General features: G+C 49.6%; 1 protein-coding gene across 2 annotated transcripts; it reads left to right on the top strand.

Moving 5' to 3' along the window:
- The first annotated feature begins 4,163 nt into the window (after positions 1–4,163).
- Positions 4,164–23,111, top strand: LIG3 (DNA ligase 3). 2 transcript variants are annotated; one of them, XM_078379353.1, is made up of 21 exons: positions 4,164–4,303; positions 5,134–5,210; positions 5,621–6,198; positions 7,079–7,222; positions 7,690–7,887; positions 8,999–9,150; positions 9,918–10,084; positions 10,743–10,820; positions 12,524–12,692; positions 12,985–13,140; positions 13,971–14,102; positions 14,326–14,405; positions 14,843–14,930; positions 16,070–16,147; positions 16,513–16,636; positions 17,553–17,695; positions 17,920–17,994; positions 19,337–19,483; positions 19,881–20,055; positions 20,934–21,025; positions 22,429–23,111. In XM_078379353.1, the coding sequence occupies exons 3-21, from the start codon at positions 5,646–5,648 to the stop codon at positions 22,663–22,665; spliced, it is 2,988 nt and encodes a 995-aa protein (XP_078235479.1). In that variant the 5' UTR covers positions 4,164–4,303; positions 5,134–5,210; positions 5,621–5,645; the 3' UTR covers positions 22,666–23,111. The 2 variants fall into 2 exon arrangements, with proteins under 2 accessions (XP_078235479.1, XP_072834435.2); XM_072978334.2 differs by having other exon boundaries at positions 4,176–4,269.
- Positions 23,112–24,010: the final 899 nt, after the last annotated feature.

The following is a 24,010-nucleotide window of genomic DNA, read 5'->3' as shown; positions in this document are numbered from 1 at the left end:
TGGTGAAATTTTTTCTCCCCCATTGGAAAGCACTGAACTGCAGGTTTGACAGCTGTCAAATTGACAGTTCAATGCTTTCCAATGTGGGAGAATAAAATTCACCAAAAATTAACGAAGACTCAGAACAAAGCCAAATTAAGTTTGCACAGGTTTTGCAAGGTGCACCAATGAGCCCAAGCATTTAAAACCGTGTTTGAACCTTTTAAGACACTTAAAAAATAGCAAAAACGGAGCATCGCTAAGCGAAACAGGGGACCTAAAACTGTCATCGCTAAGCGAGGCAAGGTCCCGAACATCGCTATGCGAATTTTCCCCATAGGGAACATCACTAAACGGAGTGCAAAATTGCTCCAAAAACCTCATCGCTAAGCGAATACATTGTTAAACGAGGCAATCGCTAAGCGAGTCACCACTGTATTCCCAAATCCAGGAATCGGCGCGGGTCTGGATCAGTGAGCCGGTTTCTCATCTATCTCCCCCTGGAGCAGGTCTTTTGTAAAGCTAAGGGTTTTAAATTGCCCATTCAAAATCCTGCACTCCCAACCCATACAAAAACATATTTTGTACCAGGGATTCATCACAAACCTGACTAAATCGTGTTGCATCATTACACAACATTAAGACATGAATTGTTGCATCTTAGGAAAACCGATCATCATGTGTGGGTGTGAAAGCTGGACAGCTAAAAAGGCTGACAGGGGAAAATTGGATTTGTTAGAAATTTGGTGCTGGAGGAAACCTTTTGTGGATACCCTGAATGGCCAGAAACACAAACAAGTAGGTCCTAGATGAAATCAAGCCTGAACTCTCTCTGGAGGCTGTCCTACTTTGGGAACATTAAGAAAAGGCAGGGTTCTCTGGAAAAGACAATAATGCTGGGAAAGGTGGAAAGCAGCAGGAAAAGCGTAAGGCCAAATACAAAATGGACTGACCTTCTAAGGAAGCCACAGGCCTGAGTTTGCAAAAGCTGAGCAGATCTGTTGAGGACGTCAACTGAGAACTTCCAACATGCCTTTAAAAAAAAGAAAAATCCACTTTTAGGGGATATCCAGAAAACTGGCCCTTCGCATCAACTGAAACTGCCTGCTTCTGGAATGAATAAAAATAATTTCCTCATTCTAACACAATCAACTTTCTGAGATGCTCAGCAGTTTAAGTCCCTGGCTGTGAAACCAAAGATTAGAAGTTTGATTCCCCCACTGCACCTCCTGGGAGAAGAGCCAGCCTGGGTGACCTTGGGCCAGCTGCGCAGAGATCCCAGGGAGCGCCCCCTCCCCCCCGGAAGAAGAGAAAGGTAAATTATTTCTGTACATTCTCCACCTGGAAAACCCTGAAAAAGGGTTACCGTAAGTCAAGGTGGACTTGACAGTGCATTATTATTAACACAATCCATCGATCAGTCAGTCAGTCAGTCGAGCCTGTACAAATGGTTAGGATAGTGTTTGTCGTTGAGACTCTGGACTCATGACCTGAGTTCGAAACTCACGGATCCAGCTCAAGGTGGAGTCCTTCCAAGGTTGGTCAATTGAATCAATGGGGGACAAAATGTAGCCTCCATAATTAAATGGTACTGCATTAAGCCCTATGGGGGGGGAGTATATAAGCATCACCGTTTACTTTCTAAACCCCGGATATCTCCTTTGAAGTTTATATCTGGAGAAGACGGACACGCACGTACTCACTCCGGTTGGTTTGCGGCCACTGGCTTTTCTGTGGTGGCCCCCCAAGTTACGGCATTCCCTCTCTGGGGGTGTCCATCTCTCCCTCTTTCCGTGGTGGTTTTGGACAGCAGGGCAACCCAGTAAACGCCCTCCACCGAAACATCGGCCGCAGGGACTCTCCCCGGTTGTCTTCAAGGGCCAAATTTATTTATTTATTTATTTATTTATTTATTTATTTATTTATTTATTTATTTATTTATTTATTTATTTATGTATGTATGTATGTATGTATGTATGTATTTATTTATTTATTTATTTATTTATTTATTTATTTATTTACCCCATCTTTCTGCTTGTAAAAAGGACCCAAGGTGGCCTCTCAGGTAGCCAGGTATACTGTGGGGAGGCCCCACTGCACCCATGTTGAACTTAAGATTGACAGGTGCCAATCTAGATGAGAGAGAGCGAGAGCAAAATGAGGGGACAGAAGCAGAGAAAGAAAATGAAGTGGCTTTAAAAAAAAATTTATTCAGATTATGCTCTGGGATCTGCTGCCTGTTACACCCCCATCTACGCATGACCAAAAAAACCAGAAGGACCAGTGAGGCCAGCTCTGAGCAGAAAATGTGCTGTGTTAATACATCCATGCAGCTAAAGCATTAGAAACAATGCTTTTATTTTACTCTTACAAAGCAGAGCCCTCTGCTAGAAAGCAACCCTTTGTTCGAAGGGTTATCAAGTCTATTTGAAGGGTAAAGAAGCATCAGCGGGGAAAACAAGAGGGAAGGGAGAGCTAAGAGGTTTCGTGGCTTGGTGGGTATGTTTATATCTCACTTTTCCTTTTAGAAACAGGGCTCTGCTTTTCACAACAAACCTGTGAGGTAGATTAAGCTGGTCCGGGGGCGGGAATCAGTAGCCTGAGGTCACCCAGGGTGACATCATCATCATCATCTTGGTACTGAAAAGCTGGAAAGGGACCCTGCGGATCATTGAGTCCAGTCCCTGTCAAGAAAAAGACCCGGTGTGGGAATCGAACTGTCAACTTCTGGCTCTGAGACCTAGCCCACTGAGCTATCCGGCAGGCCAGATTTACGGCTCCCCAAAGTGTCTCGAACCCTGGTCTCGGGGTCCCGTGTTCCAACCACTATACCAGACTCCCTAGCAACGCTGATGTGTGACTGAGCCTCCCCCCCCATGACCGTGCTTGATGTTTTTATTTCAGTAAAAGTTTTTAGGCCAAGGTATGTGCCAGAGATGCAATCATCACCCAGATTGCTTCTCTGCACAGACACTGATTGCGTGTTAATTTTATGCAGATTATTATTTTGCTCCAGGGCTTGGAGGGGCTGTGTGTGTGTGTGTGTGTGTTGGGGGGTGGCAAAGAGGGGGCGACCATACAGGTACTTTCCAGGAAATTCACTCAGTAGCCATTCTCCTTTTTTGCCTGTTTGCATTTATGATTGTATTTTATTTATTTATTTATTTATTTATTTATTTATTTATTTATTTATTTATTTATTTATTTATTTATTTGATTTATTTATTTATTTATTTATTTATTTATTTGATTTATATTCCGCCCATCTGGTCTGGTCGACCATTTTGCATCCAGAATTTTTTTATTGTTACTATTTTCCCTTTTTTTCCCCTTTTTGCTATTGGTTGATTTATTTTTAGAGATTATAGGGGTTTTTTTTGTACGCTGCTTTATTGGAATTTTATTACTGCTTCATTATATGTTTATACTCTTGTCATTTTAATTTGTTCGCCACCCACAGTGGCGGCCCTGCCACTAGTTGGGTGGGCTAAAAAATATAATTAAACAAATCAATAAAACAAATAAAGCTTTGCACTGTAGTATAATAAATCTATAAATTGAAATTAAAATGCAACTAAATAAAATTTAATTATGAATACAAAAATAAAACATTTATTCATTGATTACTATTACTATTAGGATTTATTTATTATTTGTTTCTTTGTTTTATTTACAGGCCGTCTTTCTCCCAAAAAGAGGATCCAAGGCAGCTCACAATATTAAAAAGAACAGAATTAAAAATCTTATAAGTTAAAGAGTAAAAAATGTAATTAAACTATATACTAATTAAAATACAGTTAAAAGCAAGGAATCCATTACCTGACACATTATTTTTCACCTTAACTTTCTGGCACCCACGATGTTGAAAAATAAGTGCAAAGTAGTCGTAGCAGCAGCAGCATTATAATAATAATAATAATAATAATAATAATAATAATAATAATAACAACAACAACAACAACAACAACAACAACAACAACAACAACAACAACAACAACAACAACAACCAGCACCGGCCAGCAAAACTTAACGAAAGGCGTAGCTAGTTTGGCCAGGGGCGGGGCTCTAGCTGCGGAGGCGTGGCTTGCCTTCCTGCATCCGTCACGGGAGGGGAACCAATGGGAGATGAGCGGGCGTGGCCACGGGGATGGCGGAAGCGAACGAAACGGCGCAGGGGTTGCAGAGCTGCCATTCGACGGAGGGCGCGTGCGTGGTGCACATGCGTCGCTTTGTCCGTACGTCCGTACGTGCGGGGGAGGGGTCTGTAGCGTGGTGGGAAGATGCCTAGATGTAAGTGGAGGGACGCCGTGGCAACGGGAAGGAGGTATGTTTGTGTGTGTGTGAAATAGCAGAGGGGATTTTTTTGTGTGGGGGGGAAGTAGCTCAGCGACCGGAGAGAAGGGACCGCCGGTGACCGGGGTAAGCAAAGGGGTGCTCAGGCCCGAGGCGTCGGTGGGGGTGGCGGCCCTCAGACTTGGGGTGCAGGTGGGGGCTTCCGATCTCCCCTCAGAACCCCTCATCTGGAGACGGTCTTGGGGCGCTGAAAACCTCCAGAGCTTGGAAAAGGTGCCTTTTTGGGGGGACTACAACTCCCAGCATCCCCTAGCAGGGCGGCTGGGGGATGCTGGGAATTATAGTCTCCCCCCAAAGGCACCGTTTCCAAGCTCTTCTTAACGAGGCCCGCTCGACCTCGCGGTTTTCCTGAGGCTAAGAAGGTGGGCGCCCCCGTGTGTGCTGGACTACAGCTCCCATCATCCCCAGCCTGGCTGTACCCAGGACGTAGGGAAAGCTGGGAGGTTTCATTGAGCTAGGCTTACCTTTTGGTCACGAGTCTAAGGGGAGAGGGAGGTCTTCCCCACAACGACCCTCCAAGGTAGGTCATGCTGACAGAGGAAGAGGAGGAGGAGAGGATCGGCCCAAGGTCACGGGGGGGGGGGGGAGGCTGCTTTTTCATGCACGTAGGAGGTGTGAATCTCGACACAATTGTAATTTTTAAAAAAATCAATCTAATGGATATCTAAGGCTTTTTTCTTTCCCCCCAAAATATAGGTGGTCCGGGATGGAGCAAAAGTAGTGAAGGGGGGGGGGAAGAAATAATTTAGCACTGTCTATTTATCGCCTTTTTAAATTACTCTATATCCTTTTTTTTTTAAGGTCCTAAAGGGAGCTCAGCCGCCAAGCACAGGCTGTGCCTGAACAAGGTCTGAGAGTCAAGAGTCCGGCGTCTTCAGGTAAACTGGATCGCGAAGCAGCTCTCTTGCTTCTCGGCTGCCAGTGGGGTGGGTGGGTGTGTGCTCTAGGGGGGTAAACCTCTTTAACAAATTTGCCTCCACATTGGGTGAAGTGGTGTGCCCAATTTCTCTTCCCCAAGCGGGGGAGGGGGGGAGGAATCCTTCTCTTAAGTTGTAGTGTTCCAAGAGTCTAGCTGCCGAGCGACTGCTGGAGAGAAGAGAAAGGCAAAGCTCATTTAAGGGGTCCTTCATAGGGCTGGTGGGTGGCTCTGCCTTCCTTCCCTGCCTCCTGGAAACCTCCTTTGTTTGGGGGGGGCGCGCCTCCTTCCCTTGCTTGGGTTCGCTGCCACAGACTAAGCCAGCTCTCCTCTTGCAGCTGAGCTGCAGTAACGGGCCTCTCTCTCGCACAGCGCTGAATAGAGCTCTGGAAGCTGTATGCCTTTCCCTCTCAAGGCACTTCTGCTACACACTGCCAGGACCTTCAGCCGACGGGAGAAATCTGGATTCCTGCGGACACAAACCACTCCAGCACACCCGGGCCTTCTCGGTTGCCCAGATTGTGCTCTCCGCCCATTCTTTGGCCTGCGGCAATATACTCCACCGCCTTTGGCTAGCCAGTGGTACCGGCCTCGTCCCTGTGCCTTGGCTCCACCCGCACCGTTGTATGCCAGCTGTCAGGCACCCCTGTGCACAGCCTCCGAGATGGCAGAGCAGCGGTACTGTGTGGATTACGCCAAACGAGGCACCGCCGGCTGCAAGAAGTGCAAAGAGAAGATCCTGAAAGGGATGGTGCGCATTGGGAAGGTGGTGCCCAATCCGTTCTCGGAGTCCGGCGGGGACATGAAGGAGTGGTACCACGTCAAGTGCATGTTTGAGAAGCTAGAGAGGGCTCGCGCCACCACTAAGAAGATCGAGGACGTCACTGACTTAGAGGGATGGGAGGAGCTGCAGGAGGCCGAGAAGGAGCTGATCAACCAGCACATCTCAGGTGAGCAAAGAACGGGGGTGGAGGGTTTTAGCCCAAACATTTGCCCACTTTAAGAGTCCAGAGCTCCACACAACAACCAGGTGAGGTAGTCTTAAGAGCCACAAACCCTGATCTGGACCCTTGATTTGGTTTACAAACCATGGCTCACTTAAACTGTCATTCGTTGTGACCTCTACACCTCCAGCTGGTTCTCGTCCCTCATTCTTTTTCTCAGGTGCCCCTCCACAAAGAAGAGCAGGCAAAAGAGAGGGCAGGGACTCTAGTCAGGAATGGGAAAGACTAGCCATGGTTTGTCTTGTTAATTTTCATCTGAAACGACAAACCACCACTTTTGGTGACATGCAGACAAGTTCATAGGATTTCCGACTTTGCTATCTTTGCACCGCAGAGTTGCAGCGGTTTTGAAGGTTTGGTATTTGGTGTGGTTTTTGGAGTTGTGTGATAGAGAGCCTTAATCCGCCCCCATCATCCACCCCAGAACTGCAGCCGGGAATTCTCAGTCCCACCCCAGACTACAGGATTCTATGGGAGAGATAAAGCTGTAACAGGAATAAAGTGGGATCAAACGGCTATAACCATGTTGTGTGGATAGATGCCCTGTTTCCAAAATTCCATTGTTCTACCAGTACAGCCCCATTAGAGGCTGCCTCTGCTAAATTTTTATGACTTGGCACGCTTCAGAATGGGTTTGAGCCCACTGAGGTTGAGAGCCTTGGTTGGCTGCTTCTAAAACATTTCTCACCATCTTAAATAGAAGTCAGAGATTTTGTGGATCCCTGTGTTTCTATGGCAGACTTGTCGAGGTGTAGAAGAAACTGCACGTTCGGAAGCCTTGTCAGGCCAGTGGTGTGACTCCGGTTTCCTCTCTCTCTCTCCACAGACCTTGGCTGCAAGCCCGCAAGCACGCCAAAGAAAAAGGCTGTCGTCCAGGCCAAGATTTCTCCCGGTGGACACATCACATCCCCCAAGAAAATGCCGGCAGCTTCTTCTGACCCATCACCAAAGAAATTTTCTGGTTTCACAGGTGAAATGGAACACGGCTTGCTTTTACTGGTCATGTATATGACTGGAAGTTCAGTTCACAGTTGTTAGGCTGGGGAGTGGGGAAATTCTGTAGTATTCTTCATATAGTTGATGGTTCAGGTCTATAGTTCCGTAATTCAGGACTGCAATGGCATTGGGGTGTGTGTGTGTGTGTGTGTGTGTGTGTGTGTGTGTGTGTGTGTGTGTGTTGTAAATACTGCCTCCCTCTCTCCGTAATTCAGGACTGCAGTGGCATTGGGGTGTGTTTGTGTGTGTGTGTGTGTGTGTGTGTGTGTGTGTATGTTGTAAATGCTGCCTCCCTCTCTGCCTAGAATCTAAATAACATAAAGGTCATGTCTTCCATTCTCAAAGATAAAAGCAGGACAAGTGTTAGCATGGGAAGGGGGGGGTTAAAAGACACCCCCCCACCCCACTGATGCCTCACCAGAGTTCCGTGTCTGTTCTCAGCAAAGCCAGGCAGTTCCGAAGAAGGCTCCCCCAGCTCTTTGCACAAGCTGAGTCTGTCGGCCGAGAAGAGCGACCCCAAACACAAGGACTGTTCTCTGCGGGAGTTCAGGAAGCTTTGCGCCATGGTGGCCGAGAAGGCCAGTTACAACGTGAAAACCCAGATCATCCAGGACTTCCTGGAGAAAGGAACCAGTGGAGGTGCAGACTCTTTCTCTCTCTCTCTCTCTCTCTCTCTCTCTCAAATTCATCTTTAGCATTATTACTATTACTGTTATTATTTGGCTTTTATTAAACATGTTGCCCCGAGATTCCCGGGCCCACAGGTGGCTGTGCTGTCTGGGGATTCTGGATGTGCATAAGCTTCTCAAAGCAACTCATCAGTTGAATGAAAAATGGTAAATGGTTGGGGGCGTTTGTTCATCAAGAGAGTAATCTCAGTTATCAGTGTGTCACTAGATGAGAAGCAGAGAGAATACTGTTAGCTGCCTTCTTCCTGACTTGGGCATCCTGTGTTTAGAAGCCTTCTGTGGATTCCAAAGATGATTCAAGTCATCTTTTCTCGCTGGACTAATTTAGATCTGTTACTCATAGGTTATGTTTATATTGTACTCCTCTTGGCTGCCGCCGAGCTTAAAGCAGCACATGTGGCTCTCCCACCACCTTACTTTCACCTTCTCACCAACCTGATGAAGTCGGTTAGGCTGAAAGACAGGGACCAGCCCAGGGCAAGCTCACTGAGTTTCGTGCATCAGGATGGTCTGGAACCAGAGTCCCTCAAATCCCGGATCAACTCTCTAATTTGCAAGCATGCAAAATGCGGCCTATGGCAGGCCCTCACAGTTAATTTTTGGAGGTTGGGAGGGGCTCCCAGAGTCTCTTCGACCCCCCTGCTTTGAGATTCCCCCCTAGCAAAAAGCAAATGGGTGCCTGCAGGAGGCTGACCGGGACCCCTGCATAATTGAACCCTAAAAAATCCCATTCCTTTCCTCCACCCCATTGTCTGGCTTTCTATTTGTGGGCATGATATGGTGGTCCCTGCGGTCTCCAGAAGTTCCTTGGCCTGCCAACATTTCCCATTCCTGCTCCAGGCCCCACAACACACTTTATCATCCATTAACAGACACTTCTGGAGTTTTAACTTAACTTAAAAAAAACCAAACCCACATCTAAGATGGGGGTTCCTTGGCAGATAGCATTAGCCTACAGCCATGATTGTTCTGATCAGGGAACACAGGAACCAGCAGCCTGTGGCAGCAAGACCCAGCTTCTGTCTGCTCACAGGCCCCAAAGATTTGTTTTTTTGCTTCAGACGGCTTCCGTGGGGATCTCTACCTGACAGTGAAGCTGCTTTTGCCGGGGGTGATTAAGAGCGTCTACAATTTGAACGACAAGCAGATTGTGAAGCTCTTCAGCAGGATTTTCAACTGCAGCCCGGAAGAGATGGTCCGAGATCTGGAACAGGTGAGGGCGACGGAGCAGGGCTGGCCGGCCGAGAGCTTCTGTAGGTCGCCTTTTGGCTCCCTGTCCCATTTGGTTGGGGGTCGGCAAGTGGCAGCCCTGGGGGCTGCACGTGTCCCTCCCAATGTGTCTTTTCATTTTGGCCACTTGCCTCCACATGGGGGCCGTCTGTTTGGGAAAGAAAAGACGACACCCAAGGGAGTTTCAGTTCCCCTTTAAAACCAGTCATAGCCCCCTATTGTGCACAGCTAACCCTGCAAAATTCAAAGGTTTTAAAACCTTTGACTTTTAACTATGGATTTCCAGCTTCAATAGCAAGGGGTTGGGTGACTTTTGGGGTCCCTATTGTACGATTCCATGAGAATTTAGTTGAACATCTTCTTAGTGTGATGAGGTTTCTCAACCTGGCAGAACAGCTGTTGGAGAGGAGCAAGCCTGCGGAGCTGGTTTCCTGGGGAGAGACGGCAACCTAGCTTTTTCTCCCTCCCTCCCATGAAGGAGTCCCACATACTTTACTGCAAGCAAAAAACTGCCCTTAAAAACACCAGACTGCCATCTGGGTTTGCCTGTTGGCTCAGGTGTGAATGGCCTGCTTGGATCAGGCCCTCATTCAAACTTCCTTCTCTTGCCCAGTCAATTAAAAAAAAGGAGGATTTGTTTTCAATAACTGTCTCCTTCTGTTTCATTATTGTTGCTGCTGCTGTTGCTGTTCTTTTGTTGTTGTTCCTGTTCTTTGTTGTTATTGTTATTATTATTATTATTCCAACAAGGGAGATGTTTCCGAGACGGTGCGGATCTTCTTTGAGCAAAGCAAATCCTGTCCCCCTGCAGCCAAGAGCCTCTTGACCCTCCAGGAGGTGGATGAGTTTCTGACGCAACTGGCCAAGCTTTCCAAAGAAGATGACCAGCAAAGCCTCCTGCAGGATATGGCTCGCAGGTGGGGGGGAAAAGAGAGAGGCTGCGTGAAAGTCAAATTGGGGGGGGGGTGTCACACCTAAGATTGGGTCCCTGTGGCCCTCTTGAGGACAGAACCATGAAAGCCACAGGCCCCCTGTCTCCAAGTCTCCAGAACAGCACGTACAGTACACCCTGAACAGGGTTGGGAACCAGGGATTTTTCCAGTTTGTTCTGTGGGGGTCTAGTCATGGACAGTCCCCCCAAAGTCCAGGAGGTGGCAAAAACAAGGCCTGCCTTATAGTGTTCTGTTCACACATGACGTAGAGATGTAAAATTTTGGAAATCTTGAAGCCATATAAAATGGCTTTGGGGGAAAAATTCTGTTTTTCCCCCAATTTTTCCAGTCCCCCCCCCCCCCGGGCCTTCCCATCTCTACTCATGGTTCCTCCAGAGTCAGGGTTATGTTATCAATACAGATGTCAACACCTGTTGTGGGATCAGCCGCCTGCAGCATAGAGGCCAGGTTTCAATGGGGCCCCTCCCGTGTTTGGCGCCTTGCTTTCTTGGTGTGCCCTAAAGCCCCTGGAACAACCCAGTGGATTCCTTGCAGGCTGCGACTTTTTTGGCTGCCGAGACCTTTTGGGAAAGAGCCGTCCAGCCCACATTTTCCTGCCTCACCAGCCTCTTTTCTTTTCCAGGTGCACTGCCAATGACCTGAAGTGCCTCGTCAGGTTGATTAAACACGACTTGAAAATGAATGCTGGAGCAAAGCATGTGTAAGTTGGAGTCCTTTCCAGGCAAAGAGTGCATGGAGGAGGAGGGGGAGAGTTTCATGCTTATTCTGAAAGAGATTCATCCCGCTGCACACCGGTTCAGAATTTATCATAAAGAATTGGGGTAGAAATAGCCACGGATGAAATATTTTCATAGAATCATGGAGTTGGAGGGAGCCTCTAAGGCCACTAGGTCCAACCCCCCCCCCCCCCGGTCAAGACAGAGATCCACATCAAAGCAGATTGGACAGATGATGGTCCAGTTTTCCCTTAAATGCCTCCAGTGTTGGAGCACTTGCCACCTCCCGAGGTCATGGGTTCCACTGTTGTACTGCTCTAACAGTTAGGACGTTTTTTTCCCTGAGATTCAGCTTAAATCTGACTTCCTGTCGCTTGAGGCCATGATGACATGTCCTGCAGTCTGGGACGATGGAGAACAGATCCTGCCCCCTCCTCTGTAGGACAGCTTTTCAAGTAGTCCTACCTCCCCTCAGTTTTCTTTTCTCGAGGCTCAACATGCCATTTTTTTTTCCAGCCTGTCCTCATAAGGCTCGGTTACGATCATCCTCCTTGTCACCCTCCTCTGAACCTATTCCAGTTTGTCAGCATCCTTCCTAAAGCATGGTGTCCAGAACTGGACTCAGGCCTCAAGATGAAGCCTCAGCAGTGCTGCATAGAGGGGGAATGAGTAGCTCATGGAATCTGGAGACTAGACTTCTGTTAATGCATCCTAAAATTGTTAGGACAACCCAAAGCCGTTCACACAGTGGATAGTCTGACTCTGGAACTCCCTGTCACAAGAAGGGGAGAAGGGCTGTCATTAAAAGAAGGACAACCCGCACGTTTCTTTCTGTGCCTTCCATCAGATCCATCGATACCAGAGTGGCCCCTGCGGTCGGAAATCACAACGATGTTGTTAAGAAACGCAGCACGCAGGAAACGTGTCTGTTGGTGGGCTGTCGGGACCCCCTTTTGGCTGGGGAAACCAAGCATAGCTTCAGCATGCCCGGTTTCCCTGCGGCATTGGTGGGGTTTTAGAGGCGGTGGGAGGTGCAGCTATAGGTTTACACTGTGAAGCTCCTATAGGATTCTGATCACAGCAACTGTTAGCATGATTGAACTTCCACTTCCAGGAGCAGTATACCTTTGCCTACTAGTTGCTAGGCTGGGGAAAAAACTGAAAGAGGCCATTTCCTTCCCAGTGCCACTGGCAAGCTTCCCAAGAAGCATTTGTGTCGTCTGTTGGGGCAACAAGGGGCTGATTCTTGGGGAACCCTTGAGTCTCATCCTGCCAAGCGCTTTTTCTCTGAAACCGCATGTGAAATGTTTTGAAGGATTTTGCGGTGAGAAGAACACTGGCACTCTTTTTTTTGGAAGTCCGGCTGCAAAGGGGGACGCTGCTCTCTTTGGAGGTGGGAGGGCTCTGCCTAAAAAGAGCCACAGCGGCGGCCATCTAGCTGCATTCCCGAGACCAGCCAGCCTCTGGCTTTGTAGCTCTGCACGCTGACTCCCAGCAGCCTCAGCCGACATGGCCAATGGTCAGGGATGATGGTCTTTGTGATTCATAAAATCTAAAGCATTACGAAGATTGGGGATGGCCACTCGAGACAGATAAGTAGAATCCAGCAAGGGTGTGCCTGCTTCCTTCTTTCTTGCTCCGTTTCACAAGCGTTTCTTCTTCTTTTTTCCCCCTTGTCCTCCTCCAGCCTCGATGCTTTGGACCCGAACGCGTACGAGGCGTTTAAGGCATCGCGCAACCTCCTGGACGTGGTGGAAAGGGTGCTTAGGAACCACCACGAGTCCCAGAAGGTGCCCGGCATGAAAAGAACGCTCAGCGTCCAGGCCACCCTGATGACCCCAGTTCAGCCGATGCTGGTAAAGAACCGCTGCTTTACAGGCGTCCTGTGTAGGGCCTTCCTGAGGGTGGTAGCCAAGCTCTGGGACCTCCCCTTGGAGCCTTGCTCAGCCGCCCCTCTCTTTCGTTCTTTGGGCTGCTTAGGAAGACGGTGATGTTCAAACATATTGGCTGAAATCATCTTATTCATTATAACGATCGGGGAGAGAAGCGCGGACGGGGAACCAAAGGTTCTCGCCTCCTCGGGTCACACATTTTGGCGCTCGAAATGTCCGGTGGGACTTCCCTCCCCTTCTCCGTTCTTGTTTCGAGGCGGAAGCCTGCAAGTCCATTGAGTACGCCATGAAGAAGTGCCCCAACGGGATGTACTCAGAGATCAAGTACGACGGGGAGCGTGTCCAGGTGCACAAGAAGGGGGACCACTTCAGCTACTTCAGCCGCAGCCTCAAGCCCGTCCTTCCCCACAAGGTGAGTGGAGCCCCTCCCGGCGGCTCACCGGCAAAAGCCCAGGCTGGCATCATCTCACACCTCCCTGGTGGCTGGTGCTTGCGCGCTCTCTCTCTTAGTCCTAGGGATAAGGGGAAAGCCACTCTTTACAATATTGATATATAATACATATAGAGAGAGATTCATTGCATCCAACTCATGGCAGAGCCACTAGTGTGGACAGCAACCAAAAAAAATCACAATAATACAACAAGTACACAGCAAACCCCACAACAACTAAAATCACAGAAACAGCAAGCAGGGGACGTAATGTCTAAAAATAAAATAATACAGAATAGTGGCTATAAAATGGATAATATTGAATGCAATAATAATTTGGTACCAAAAACAGGGCAGTGTACCCGGTTATCCTCCCATCTCCCCTTTTATTCTCCCAACGGCCCTGTGAGGTAGGTGAGACGAGAGGCGGAGGCAGAGACTGACCCGAAACCGCCCAGGGAGTAAAAGTTGAATGGCTCTGTGGGGATCGGGGTCTTTTGAAGTCTCAGTTTGGCCCTGCAACCACTACCCCAAACTGCCCTTCTCCTTTAGTGCAGGAGATTATCCAGGAATGAGGGGCGCCTCCCACTTCTGGGAAGCCCAGTCTGTGTCCAGGAAGCCAACGTGGATGGCGCCGCGTCATCCTTTGTCTCCAGGCCTCCTCTGGTGGGTCTTGGGCATCTTAAGAGAATGGGCGGCTCTGCCCTGGCCTAAAAAGGAGGGGAGGGGGCTGGACCACTCCAGAAGGGGGCTGAGCGAACTCCGCCGGAGGGTCCGAGGTCAGCTGCCTGTGTCCGCTTGCCTTCCGCCAGGTGGCCCATTTTAAGGACTTCATCCCCAAGGCGTTTCCAGGAGGGCACAGCATGATCCTGGACTCTGAAGTTCTCCTGATCGACACCAAGACCGGGAAGCCACTGCCTTTTGGGACCCTCGGGGTGCACAAGGTAGGTGATGGGATTTTTTGTCTCTCTTTCTTCCCCCCCGCCCCCAAATTCCTCAGCAGAAGAAAAACTGCACAACTGTGATTTGTCCCTGTGGGCTTTGTAAGATGGAGACGGGTTGTGGCCGAAGGAAAGTAGCCCGAGGGTGCCCGGAGCCTCCGGTGAGAGAGTGGCTTAGGAAAAAGGGGTCGTCCCTCTTTCGTGGACTGCTATTTCTCTTTTGCAGAAAGCGGCTTTCCAAGATGCCAACGTCTGCCTGTTTGTCTTTGACTGCATCTACTTCAACGACGTCAGCCTGATGGACAGGTGGGTGGGGAGGGCTTGGCGGAGGGAACGGGAGCCTCTTCCGCTCGCCCTGAGAAGTGGATCACCCGGGAGTGTGAGACCAGCAGTTCCTCTGGTGCCCTGGCAGGGGAGGGAATCCGAGACCTCTGGCCTTTATCCCCATGGCCGTGGGGAGAGGGGCTGTCTTCCCTCGGGCCTTCCGTGGGTTCATTCCGCTCAGAACTTGGTCTGATCCTCAGCATGCTGGGTCACATCTGTAGAGGCAAGGCGGTGTGTTTGGAAGAGGCATAAAACCTGATCCCCACAAGTCTTGGGCTCTCGTCTTGGGCCGTTCTGCAGAGAATCTCCGTCCAAACACAGATCTGTTTGATCCTAGAGGCCTTGCGTGCTTCTTTCTCCTCTCTTTCTCTTCGTTCCCTCCCCTGGGGCCGCTTGTCCCGTGCCCTTGCCTTCCTCAGGCCCCTCCGTGAGCGTCGCAAGTTCCTCCACGACAACATGGTGGAAATCCCCAACAGGATCCTCTTCTCGGAGATGAAGCACGTCACGGTTGGTACCGTTCTGGGCGGCGGCCGGGCAGTGACTCTCCAGCAGGGTTGACTCCCGAAATCCATGTGCGCTCCCACCTCTCCCAAAGGGACCGAGGAGGGAGCCTCTTTTGGGAGGTGGGCAGAAGAGGGGAACAGCATCCTTCCAACTTGTAAAAAAAAAGGGGGGCATCCTGTCAGGATTCTGCTGCTCACCGTCCATGATGTGACCTGGTTCAGGAAAGTAATTTGCAGCCTCTGTGGCAGTAGAGTGGCAGCAAATGGTGCCCCCAAAACACACACACACACGCACGTGTGCACACACAAACACAAAAGAGAGAGAGAGGTGCACCATTCACAACTCAGCTCCAAAAAAAAGGGAAGAAAGTCCCTTCTCTGGCCAGGAGAACATGTCGAGGACCGGGATGATAGGCTCAGATACTCCCGGTGCAATCGTTTCTGACTATGTCAGAATTGCTGCACTTGTCATCTCCCTCCCCACATGGATCCCCATAAGGCGGCGAGATGATTGGTTGCATGCAGTGAATTTCCCATCCAGTACAAGTGAACCCTACCTCTCCCCCCCGGCTTTAACCTTTGACTGCCCAGGCCCTGTGGGTGACACGTCTGACTTGGAAAGGGGGCAGCTCCCTTTGGGCCTGCTTGGAACACAAGACGCTTTAGAGGGAGGAGCTTCCCCGTGAAACCTCTGGCAGCCTTTCGCCAGTTCTGGAGGTTCTTGGGGGTGGTGGATGATGTTTGGGGCAGGGGGTTCCTTCTGGGCCCAGCCTGATGATTCTCCCCACCTTCAGAGGACTGGGCTCAGGAGGCAGAAATGATGATGCATGAGCTGGCCGTGTCCTCAGAGCCTCTGCCCGTGTTGTAAAATGCCAGGGCAGGCCAAATCTGCCTCTACCAGAGCAAAAGTGGCTCGTTGTCCTAATGTCAGCTTCTCGTTTTTGACACGGGCTAAATAACACTTTTTAAAAAGAGGGCCTCCTAAGGCAAGTGGTGCACAAGAGAGCCTGATTTTTAGGCTCTTCTCGGCTCAGTCCCTCTCTTTGTTCTTTTCTAAGAGATGCATACCCTATGGACCATTCAGTGGGTCCCCCTCTTCTTGCCTCTCCTTTGTAAGCGGGCATTTCCTTTTCTCTGTTTCAGAAAGCCTCGGACCTCGCCGATATGATCAATCGGGTGATCCGCGAAGGACTGGAGGGATTAGTGCTGAAAGATGTGAAGGTAAGGAGGGGTATGCACCATGGCCATGTAAAAACCAGGTGGTTTTCAGCAGGAAAGGGTTCTTCCTCGCACCCACCCACCCTGCCCTCCAACTTCAGAGATACCAGTGGGGCTTCTCTGTGCGCTTCCATGCATGCGTCTACAGCCCCTCAGAACTGGAGCAGCTCACTTGTTCGTCTTCGATAGGACACAGGCGGAACCCAGAACATGATAGACACTAGTTGAGCCTCGCTGGCTGAGCATGATGGGCGCTGTAGTCGAGCGCATGATGGGGGAGGGCCTTCCTGCTTGGAGGAGGGCTTTGATCGGGGGTTCATGTTTCTGACCCTTCTCTCTTTCTTTCCTTCTCATTTTGGGACATCTAGAGTACCTACGAACCCGGAAAGCGCCACTGGCTGAAAGTGAAAAAGGACTACCTGAACGAGGGCGCGATGGCCGACTCGGCCGACCTGGTGGTCTTGGGTGCCTTCTACGGCCAGGGCAGCAAAGGTGGGGGGGATCTCGTGAAACCGGAGTGAGCGATCCCGTCACAATGGGCCCCCTTTCTTTTTTGCCCCTCGGAGGAGGAACAATCCCCCCTCCTCTGATATACTCTGTTTCTTGTTTTTTTTTCTGCATGGCAGGGCTGCCAACATTGGACTTTAGGAGTCCTTTAGGCAAGGGGTTATCCCAGCTCTGTCTGGGAACTGAACCCGGGACCCTTACTTTTCTTGTGAAGCAAGGACTGTGTCTTTGAGCGTTGTGAAGCAAGGACTGTGTCTTTGAGCGATGCCCACAACCCGCCCAGTGTATTCGCCATCCTTGGATGCGTATTCAGTTTTTGAAGGATGCCCTTTGCCTCTCTGCCCCCCATATGAGCGATTCCTGGAACTGTATCCACAGGTGGATCGAAGTGATCCATTCTCCCCCTCCCCCCTTGAAAACAAAGCTGTCATTTCCAAAAGTTGGAAGCCACGGATGGCTCAGAGTGAATAGCAAGGCTGTTGGGAATAACCTCGTGGTGTGGCTGGCCCATAACGGGAGTTGTGTGCTTCTGGGGGAAAAAAGCAGATTTTGTAGAGTGCGGCTAGTGTGAGCTCCGATGGCCCAGTGGTTTCTGGGAGGGATAGTCCCCAAATGTGCCTTTCCCAAGCTTCGGCTGAGATCTTGACATTGAGAGAGTCTTGCCTTTCACCAAGAGACTCGCGGAGCGACCTTGGATCAGACAGGCACACACAGCCGAACCTACCTCGCAGGGCTGTTTTGAATATAAAAGCAGGGTGGGGGATCCCTGTGTGCTCCTTGAGGAAGTAAGCAAGATCACAATTTAATACAAGCCACGCAATCGGCGAAGGACACGGCGGTGATAATTAATGCGAGCTCTGAGAAACCAGAAGATCTCAATCGCTTCCTTTGTGGGTCCTAGGTGGGATGATGTCCATCTTTCTCATGGGGTGCTACGACCCCGACAGCCAGAAGTGGTGCACTGTGACCAAGTGCGCGGGCGGACACGACGACGCCACCCTCGCCCGGCTGCAGAAGGAGCTGGACATGGTGAAGATCAGCAAGGTGGGCCTCTGAGAAACGTCTCCCACCTTCCATCCTCCATCAGGGGTGTGCTCTGATTCCCATCAGCCGTGTTTGGGCAAAGCGGCCAGGGCTCCCTCGAGGGTCCCGACTCTCACTCTTCGCAAGCATGCATGCACATAGCAGTGCATCGTCTCACTGTTCCGCCTTGCCTGCTTGTCTGCTAGTGGATTGCTACGGTCATTCCTCTGTGTTCTGTTTCATAGGATCCTGGAAAAATTCCAAGCTGGCTGAAGATTAATAAGAATTATTATCCGGACTTCATTGTTCCAGATCCAAAGGTGAGTCTGCCTTGGTAGGACTGGAGGACGGGGGGCGGGAGTGTCAGTGGAAGGGGCCTTTCCTCTGCTCAAGGACTCGGCAAGACGTCTGTGAGCATTGGATGCTGCAGGCTTTCCGAAGCAGAGCTAGATGTGGGTCACTTTGGCCGATTACGGCGATTTAACGGGGCAGGCGGCAGGTCAAAGGACCTGGAAAAAGAAAAGTACCCTCCCGAAACGTCTGTATCCTTCTCTCTTCTTAAAATCAGAGCCTGCTGTTCTGCTACCTCTGTCATTAGAGAAAATTTACTGTATATACTTGAGTATAAGCCTAGTTTTTCAGCACATTTTTTTCGCTGAAAAAGCACCCCCTCAGCTTATACTCAAGTCAATGTCAAAATTACACGTTCTTCCCTGCAGTGCGGGTGTTTTCCAAACTCCCCCGCTCATTTATGGGCGCCTGCAGCCTCTGTGGGTGATCCGATGACCTGGGTTAAGTACACTGCATTTCTGCTTCCAGGACGCTCCCATCCTCCTCCTCCTGCTTCGTCTATGTACCCACCTTCCTCCTCCATCCTCCGTCTCCCTCCATCTTGTTACGCAGCAGTAGATAAGCGCAGCATCTGGTATGAGTCCTCCCTCCACAGGCAGTGAAGTGTGTCTCGCAGCTCAGAAGGGCAGTATCTTCAAAAACATTTAACCTACTGATGCCTTAATTAATGTAATTTTATTGGTATCTATTTTTATTTTTGAAATTTACCAGTAGCTGCTGCATTTTCCATCCTCGGCTTATACTCGAGTCAATAGGTTTTCCCAGTTTTTTTGTGATAAAATTGGGTGTGTCAGCTTATATTCGGGTCAGCTTATACTCGAGTATATACAGTAAGCAAAAAGAAAAATTGTTGGGAATGTAAGGCAATAGAATCCCTCAACTTAAAGGAAGATAGCCTGTCCACATACTAGTTTTTGTGTTTGATACATGTATCTGATTTTATATTGGTGCTACGATAACCAGAATTGGACCTGGTATGAATTGACGCTGACCTGCAAGCCCATCTTTCTAGCTGCAAGGGTTGGAAGGTGGTTAGCTTTCTTCTGGCAGCAAGCAAACACAAAGAGGCTGAGAGGCTGAGGATGGGAACAAGGATACATTTTCCCCCAGAGGTCGTTGGACTACAGGCCCCATCAGTTGCAGCCTGCAAGAAGAATGGGAACTGTAGACCTCTGAAGGTCCACGGATACTTCCTGACCCCGAGATCTCACCCTGAGCCATTAAAATTAATGAGCGACTCAGCTCAGCCAATCCGGGGTCACCGAGGGTGTTCCTTTGCTTATTCGGGTGCTGGTTGCCCTTCTCTTTTAGAAAGCCCCTGTCTGGGAGATCACAGGGGCCGAGTTCTCGAAAGCGGAGGCACACACGGCAGAGGGGATTTCCATCCGCTTCCCCCGGTGCACACGGATCCGCGACGACAAGGACTGGACAACGGCCACCAACCTCCCCCAACTCCGAGTGAGTGTCACATATGGCCAGCCCTGCCGTTGGATAGAGAAAGGAGCGGTTCCCCTCGGGCAGCAGAGGCCAGGAGAGAGCAGCCTAAGGGTCGGAGGGGAAAGTTCTGGGCTGCGGAATCCATCCCGAGCAAGCCCACTGTCTTTGGGGAAACGAGGGACGCTGCTGCGCTCTCACTCTCTCGTGCGGAAGAGGGGATGCTGTGGCAAACCTGGGTGCGCGTTTTCTTTTTAACGAGGAAAGCCGGGCGGTTCTTTTCCTGCCTTTTGCACAGAGGCACGTACGGCCTCCGGAAGCTGCACGCTGTGTTCAAGGTTGCCTCGGGGGGTGGGGGGTGGCTCGCTGTTAAGGTTTTGGCAGGTTTTCTTGACGAGGGATCCCTGTCGTCCGAGGACAGGAGCTCTACCAGCTGTCCAAGGTCAAGGCTGACTTCACCGTGGTCACCGCGGAGGAAGGGGACTCCCCCGCGGGCAGCAGTGGGGACAACGAGGGGCAGCCAGCGGCGTCCACGCCACGCCGGCCTGCGAAGCCCCAGGCCGGCAAGTCTCCTGCCAAAGTCAAGAAGCTTGAAGGTGAGGTTTGATGGGGAGTGGAGGAGGGAGGCTGTTGGGAGTTTTCGGGGTTACCCGCCTGGCTCTGGCTTCGCCCCGCTCCTGGTTCTAGCGCTCGAGACGTGCGGAAGCCAGGCCGAAAGTTCCAATCCTTCACTTCGTTTCAAGCCGGCTAACGGGTGTGTCCTGAGGAAGGAGGTGCCCTTCTGGAGTGGCGAAATGGCAGCTGGCACGACCAATTTTAAATCGTTTGCCCTTTTATTTTGATGCTTATTAACGGGCATTTCCGTAGCCCTAGTTATTACTTCTTTCCTGCCAAAAACAGGCCAAACTGTCGTTTGGAAAAGCTGCACAGGCCTTTTAAACAATTCTACCTTGCTGGACCATGTTAAGTTTCCCCTCCGACACCTCCCAGTTTGCTGTTTAGAGGTGATATTATAAAGGGCAATATAAAAGATGAGGCTCTATTAGGATTATCTTTCTGTGACATGGGAAAAGGAGGAACTGAAGGTAGCAAAAACGGTTGCAATAAGATTTTAAACTGTCATTCAACCTCAGTCTTTAGAATAAACCAGGCTGTAAAAATATTTGTTTTATTAGATTTTGTTAATAAGTGTTTTCCCAGTGGAAAACAAACAACCCACAACCTCTGTTTTATTTTTAAAAGACTTTTGGAGAGCTCAGGGGTTGAGGTCTCTGGCTGCAGAGCCAGAAGTTGCGAGTTCGATTCCTCCCAGTGTGCCTCCTTGTCAGGGGCTGGACTGGATGACCCCACAGGGTCCCTTCGAGCTCTGCAGTTCCAAGGCTATTATAATTATTATTATAGAAAAGGATTTCTTTGTTTCTTCCTCAGTACATCCAGAACCTCTGTTTTTCAGAAAATCTTTCTCTTTTTCTAGTGAGCAAACCAGCTGAAAAGGCCCTGTTAAAGAAAACAGAGGAAAAACGAGGAGAAAAGAGGAAAGCGCCGGAGCTGGAGGGAGACAAGAAGGTAAGAACCCTGAATAAGTTGGTGCCACGTCCCCCACCCTTTTCTGAGTCCAAGGACTACCCTCTTTCCCTGAAAATAAGACCTAACCTGAAAATAAGCCCTAGTCTGATTTTTCAGGATGCTCGTTATATAAAGCCCTACCCCAAAAATAAGCCCCAGTGAAGTGAAACCCCACCCTCCACCCTTGCAAAGCAACCAAAAGGCGATGACATGACTGTAAAATAAAACATCCCCTGAAAATAAGCCCTAATGTGTTTTTTGGAGCAAAAATTAATATAAGGCCCTGACTTATTTTCGGGGAAACATGGTACCCTGGCCTCTGCACTAGGGCTGAACACCTGGTAAGGTCTGAATTAGAGGTAGGGGTATTTGTATATGAATATCGCCGTACAGGTGGCGATCGCGAGGGTCCAGCCCCATGGGGCCGGATGGTCCACTCACCGATCTGCCATGGATACACAATTCTGCCAGTGGCTCCGCAGCACACAATACACTTGCCATTCCTGGCAAGGAGGTGGGAGGACAAGTCTCGCTGCAAGGTTGAAGAGTGGCGAGCGGATTGTGTGCTGCGGAGCCATTGGTAGAATCGCGCCGTTCGTGGCGGATCGGTGAGCGGACCGTCCGGCCCCATGGGGCTGGACCCTCGCGATCGCCACCTGTTTGGGGATATTCGTATACGAATATGAATACCCCCATCTCTAGTCTGGATGGTTCTTGGATTTTGCCACTCCCATCATCGCTAGCCCAGATATGTGATGATGGAGGATCCTAAGAGTTGTCTTCCAAGATCTAAAAAGGGCCACAAAATTCCCAAACCCCTGAGAAACATAAACTTTCTAAAATGTTTTGCCCACCCAGCTTCATCCAGATCCTGCACACCCTGCCGTGCAGGAGTCAAAGCGCTTCGTTTCTGCCTCACCAGCCCGTTCACAATCTGTGAGGTCAGCAAGACAGATTTTAAGTTGTGCCTTTTGGTTTTGTTTTAATACTCAATTCCTGTCCCACCTTCCGATGGTTTTGTTTTATTCGGCAGTACCGTGAGCCCCCTTGAGCCCTGTTTTGGGTCCAAGAAATGCCCAATTTAAACCTAAGAGTTTAGATCCAACAAGCAAACCCAGAAAGGTAGATTCCTCCATGACTTGGGAGCTGATGGTTGCTTCACCCCTCCGGTTTTCTTTTGTAGTGGCAGTGCAGGAAACGATTCCACAGCCGTACTCTTCTGCTGACTCTCCAGGGCCCCTGCGGTGGTGATTCCCACTCAGGTTTGGCACGGTGGAAGACCTGGCCATTTCCTTGGCGGAAATGTTAGGTTAGATGTAGCTTCTTCCTAGCAAGGACTGAATCTTCCTCCAAACACACACACACCCTTTTTCCTTTTGTGGTGTTTTCTTCTTCCCAAACAGCAAATCCTACTGGACATCTTCACTGGGGTGAAACTCTACCTCCCCCCTTCCGTCGAGGGCTTCAGCAAGATCAGGCGGTATTTCATCGCCTACGACGGAGACCTGGTTCGGGAATTTGACATGGCCTCGGCCACCCACGTGATGGGCGAGGCGGAGGAGAACCTGGCAGCGAAGCAGGTCTCCCCGGACTGGATTTGGGAATGCATTCGGAAAAGGCGGCTGGTAGCCCCCTGCTAGATTCCATCCGGACCTGGGGGGGGGGGTGGAGGCAGGAGCTGGTCAAGGGCGGTGAACCAGGCAGTGGAAAATCAAGAACTCCCAATCTTTTGGAAGAACCTTTCAGAAGCTCCGCTCGGACGGGTTAGCTTCTTTTTCTGAAAAGAACCCGTGTTTTGTAGAATGAAGTGAGCTGTGGAAAAAAACACACTAACGTTAAAATCAGCTTCATCAGCCCAGGTTAGTGTGGCTTTTTAATGATACTTTTAAAATACAGGAATAAAAGAGGACAGTCTTTTCCTGCTAGATACGCTATTATGTCCAGGCCGTTCTAGAAGAGTTGTCCATTTCCTGTGGTGCTAAATTCGGGCGTTCAGATGTGTAACCTTCAAATTCAGTTCTGTGCTGAATGAACTTCTTTGTATCGCATTCCCTCGATCCTGGGAAATTAAACAGGCTGAAAACTCCTCCAGAAGGCATCGCCCGAATGCCCCAAACCCCCTTTGCTTGTTGACCTCACCTGTATTTGTGTCCTTTGGTTTCTGTTTTTTTTTTTTTTTTTTTGAGAAAGAGAGTCTAATATCCAGGGAAACAGCTGGGAGTGGCCACTCACCACTGAGTGGGACCTTTTATTCATTCATTCATTCATTTATTTATTTATTTATTTATTTATTTATTTATTTATTTATTTATTTATTTATTTTGCTGCTTTCAGATAAAATGTGTAGAGGGCAACTTCGAATTTTGGTTGCAGGGGCTCCAGGTGTGTACTGGCAAGAAGGTGGCACCAGAATTCCCTTTCACAGGTCTGAAAGAAGGGCCTTGGCTCAGTTCACAGGACTTGTTCAATCAACTGTAGTCAGGAAGCAAACTGGAGGTAACTCACCCAGCCCTACCTCCCCTGAGATTTCCTGCATCCCCCATATGTTCATCACAAGCGTACACTTTTTGTCCAAGGATGCGCAGCCGTGCTTAGTCTCATTCTTGCACGGACAGATGAGGAATTGCACCACATGCCTCGCTGCTGAGGAATTATTATTTGGTGCTTTCAATATAATTCTTACCATAATGCTTATGGATCTGCTTAAGAACGGGAAGCAGCGGATGGTTTGTTTGAATCCTGTTTAATGGTCCTCCAGTCTTCCTGTGCACGTGTGGTTTTTGAGAAGACGGGAGAATACAGATGTTTTGAGCAAATTACAGGGAATTTTTAGGGGAAGGAAAAGCTTTGGTGACTCGCTCTTGGTGGAGAATTTTGCAAGGTTTTTAAGATTTCCTCACTGAGCCGAATCTTCAAGAAGAGATTTTTCAGAGGGATCCATTCCGTCCCTCCCTCGTTCTGGATCGATTTGGACGATTTTGAGAT

This window comes from Pogona vitticeps, chromosome 7, assembly GCF_051106095.1.
Source record: "Pogona vitticeps strain Pit_001003342236 chromosome 7, PviZW2.1, whole genome shotgun sequence".
NCBI classification, from domain to species: Eukaryota; Metazoa; Chordata; class Lepidosauria; order Squamata; family Agamidae; genus Pogona; species Pogona vitticeps.
The sequence above is the reverse complement of the archived record's forward strand: the minus strand, read 5'-3'. Positions and strand labels throughout refer to the sequence as shown.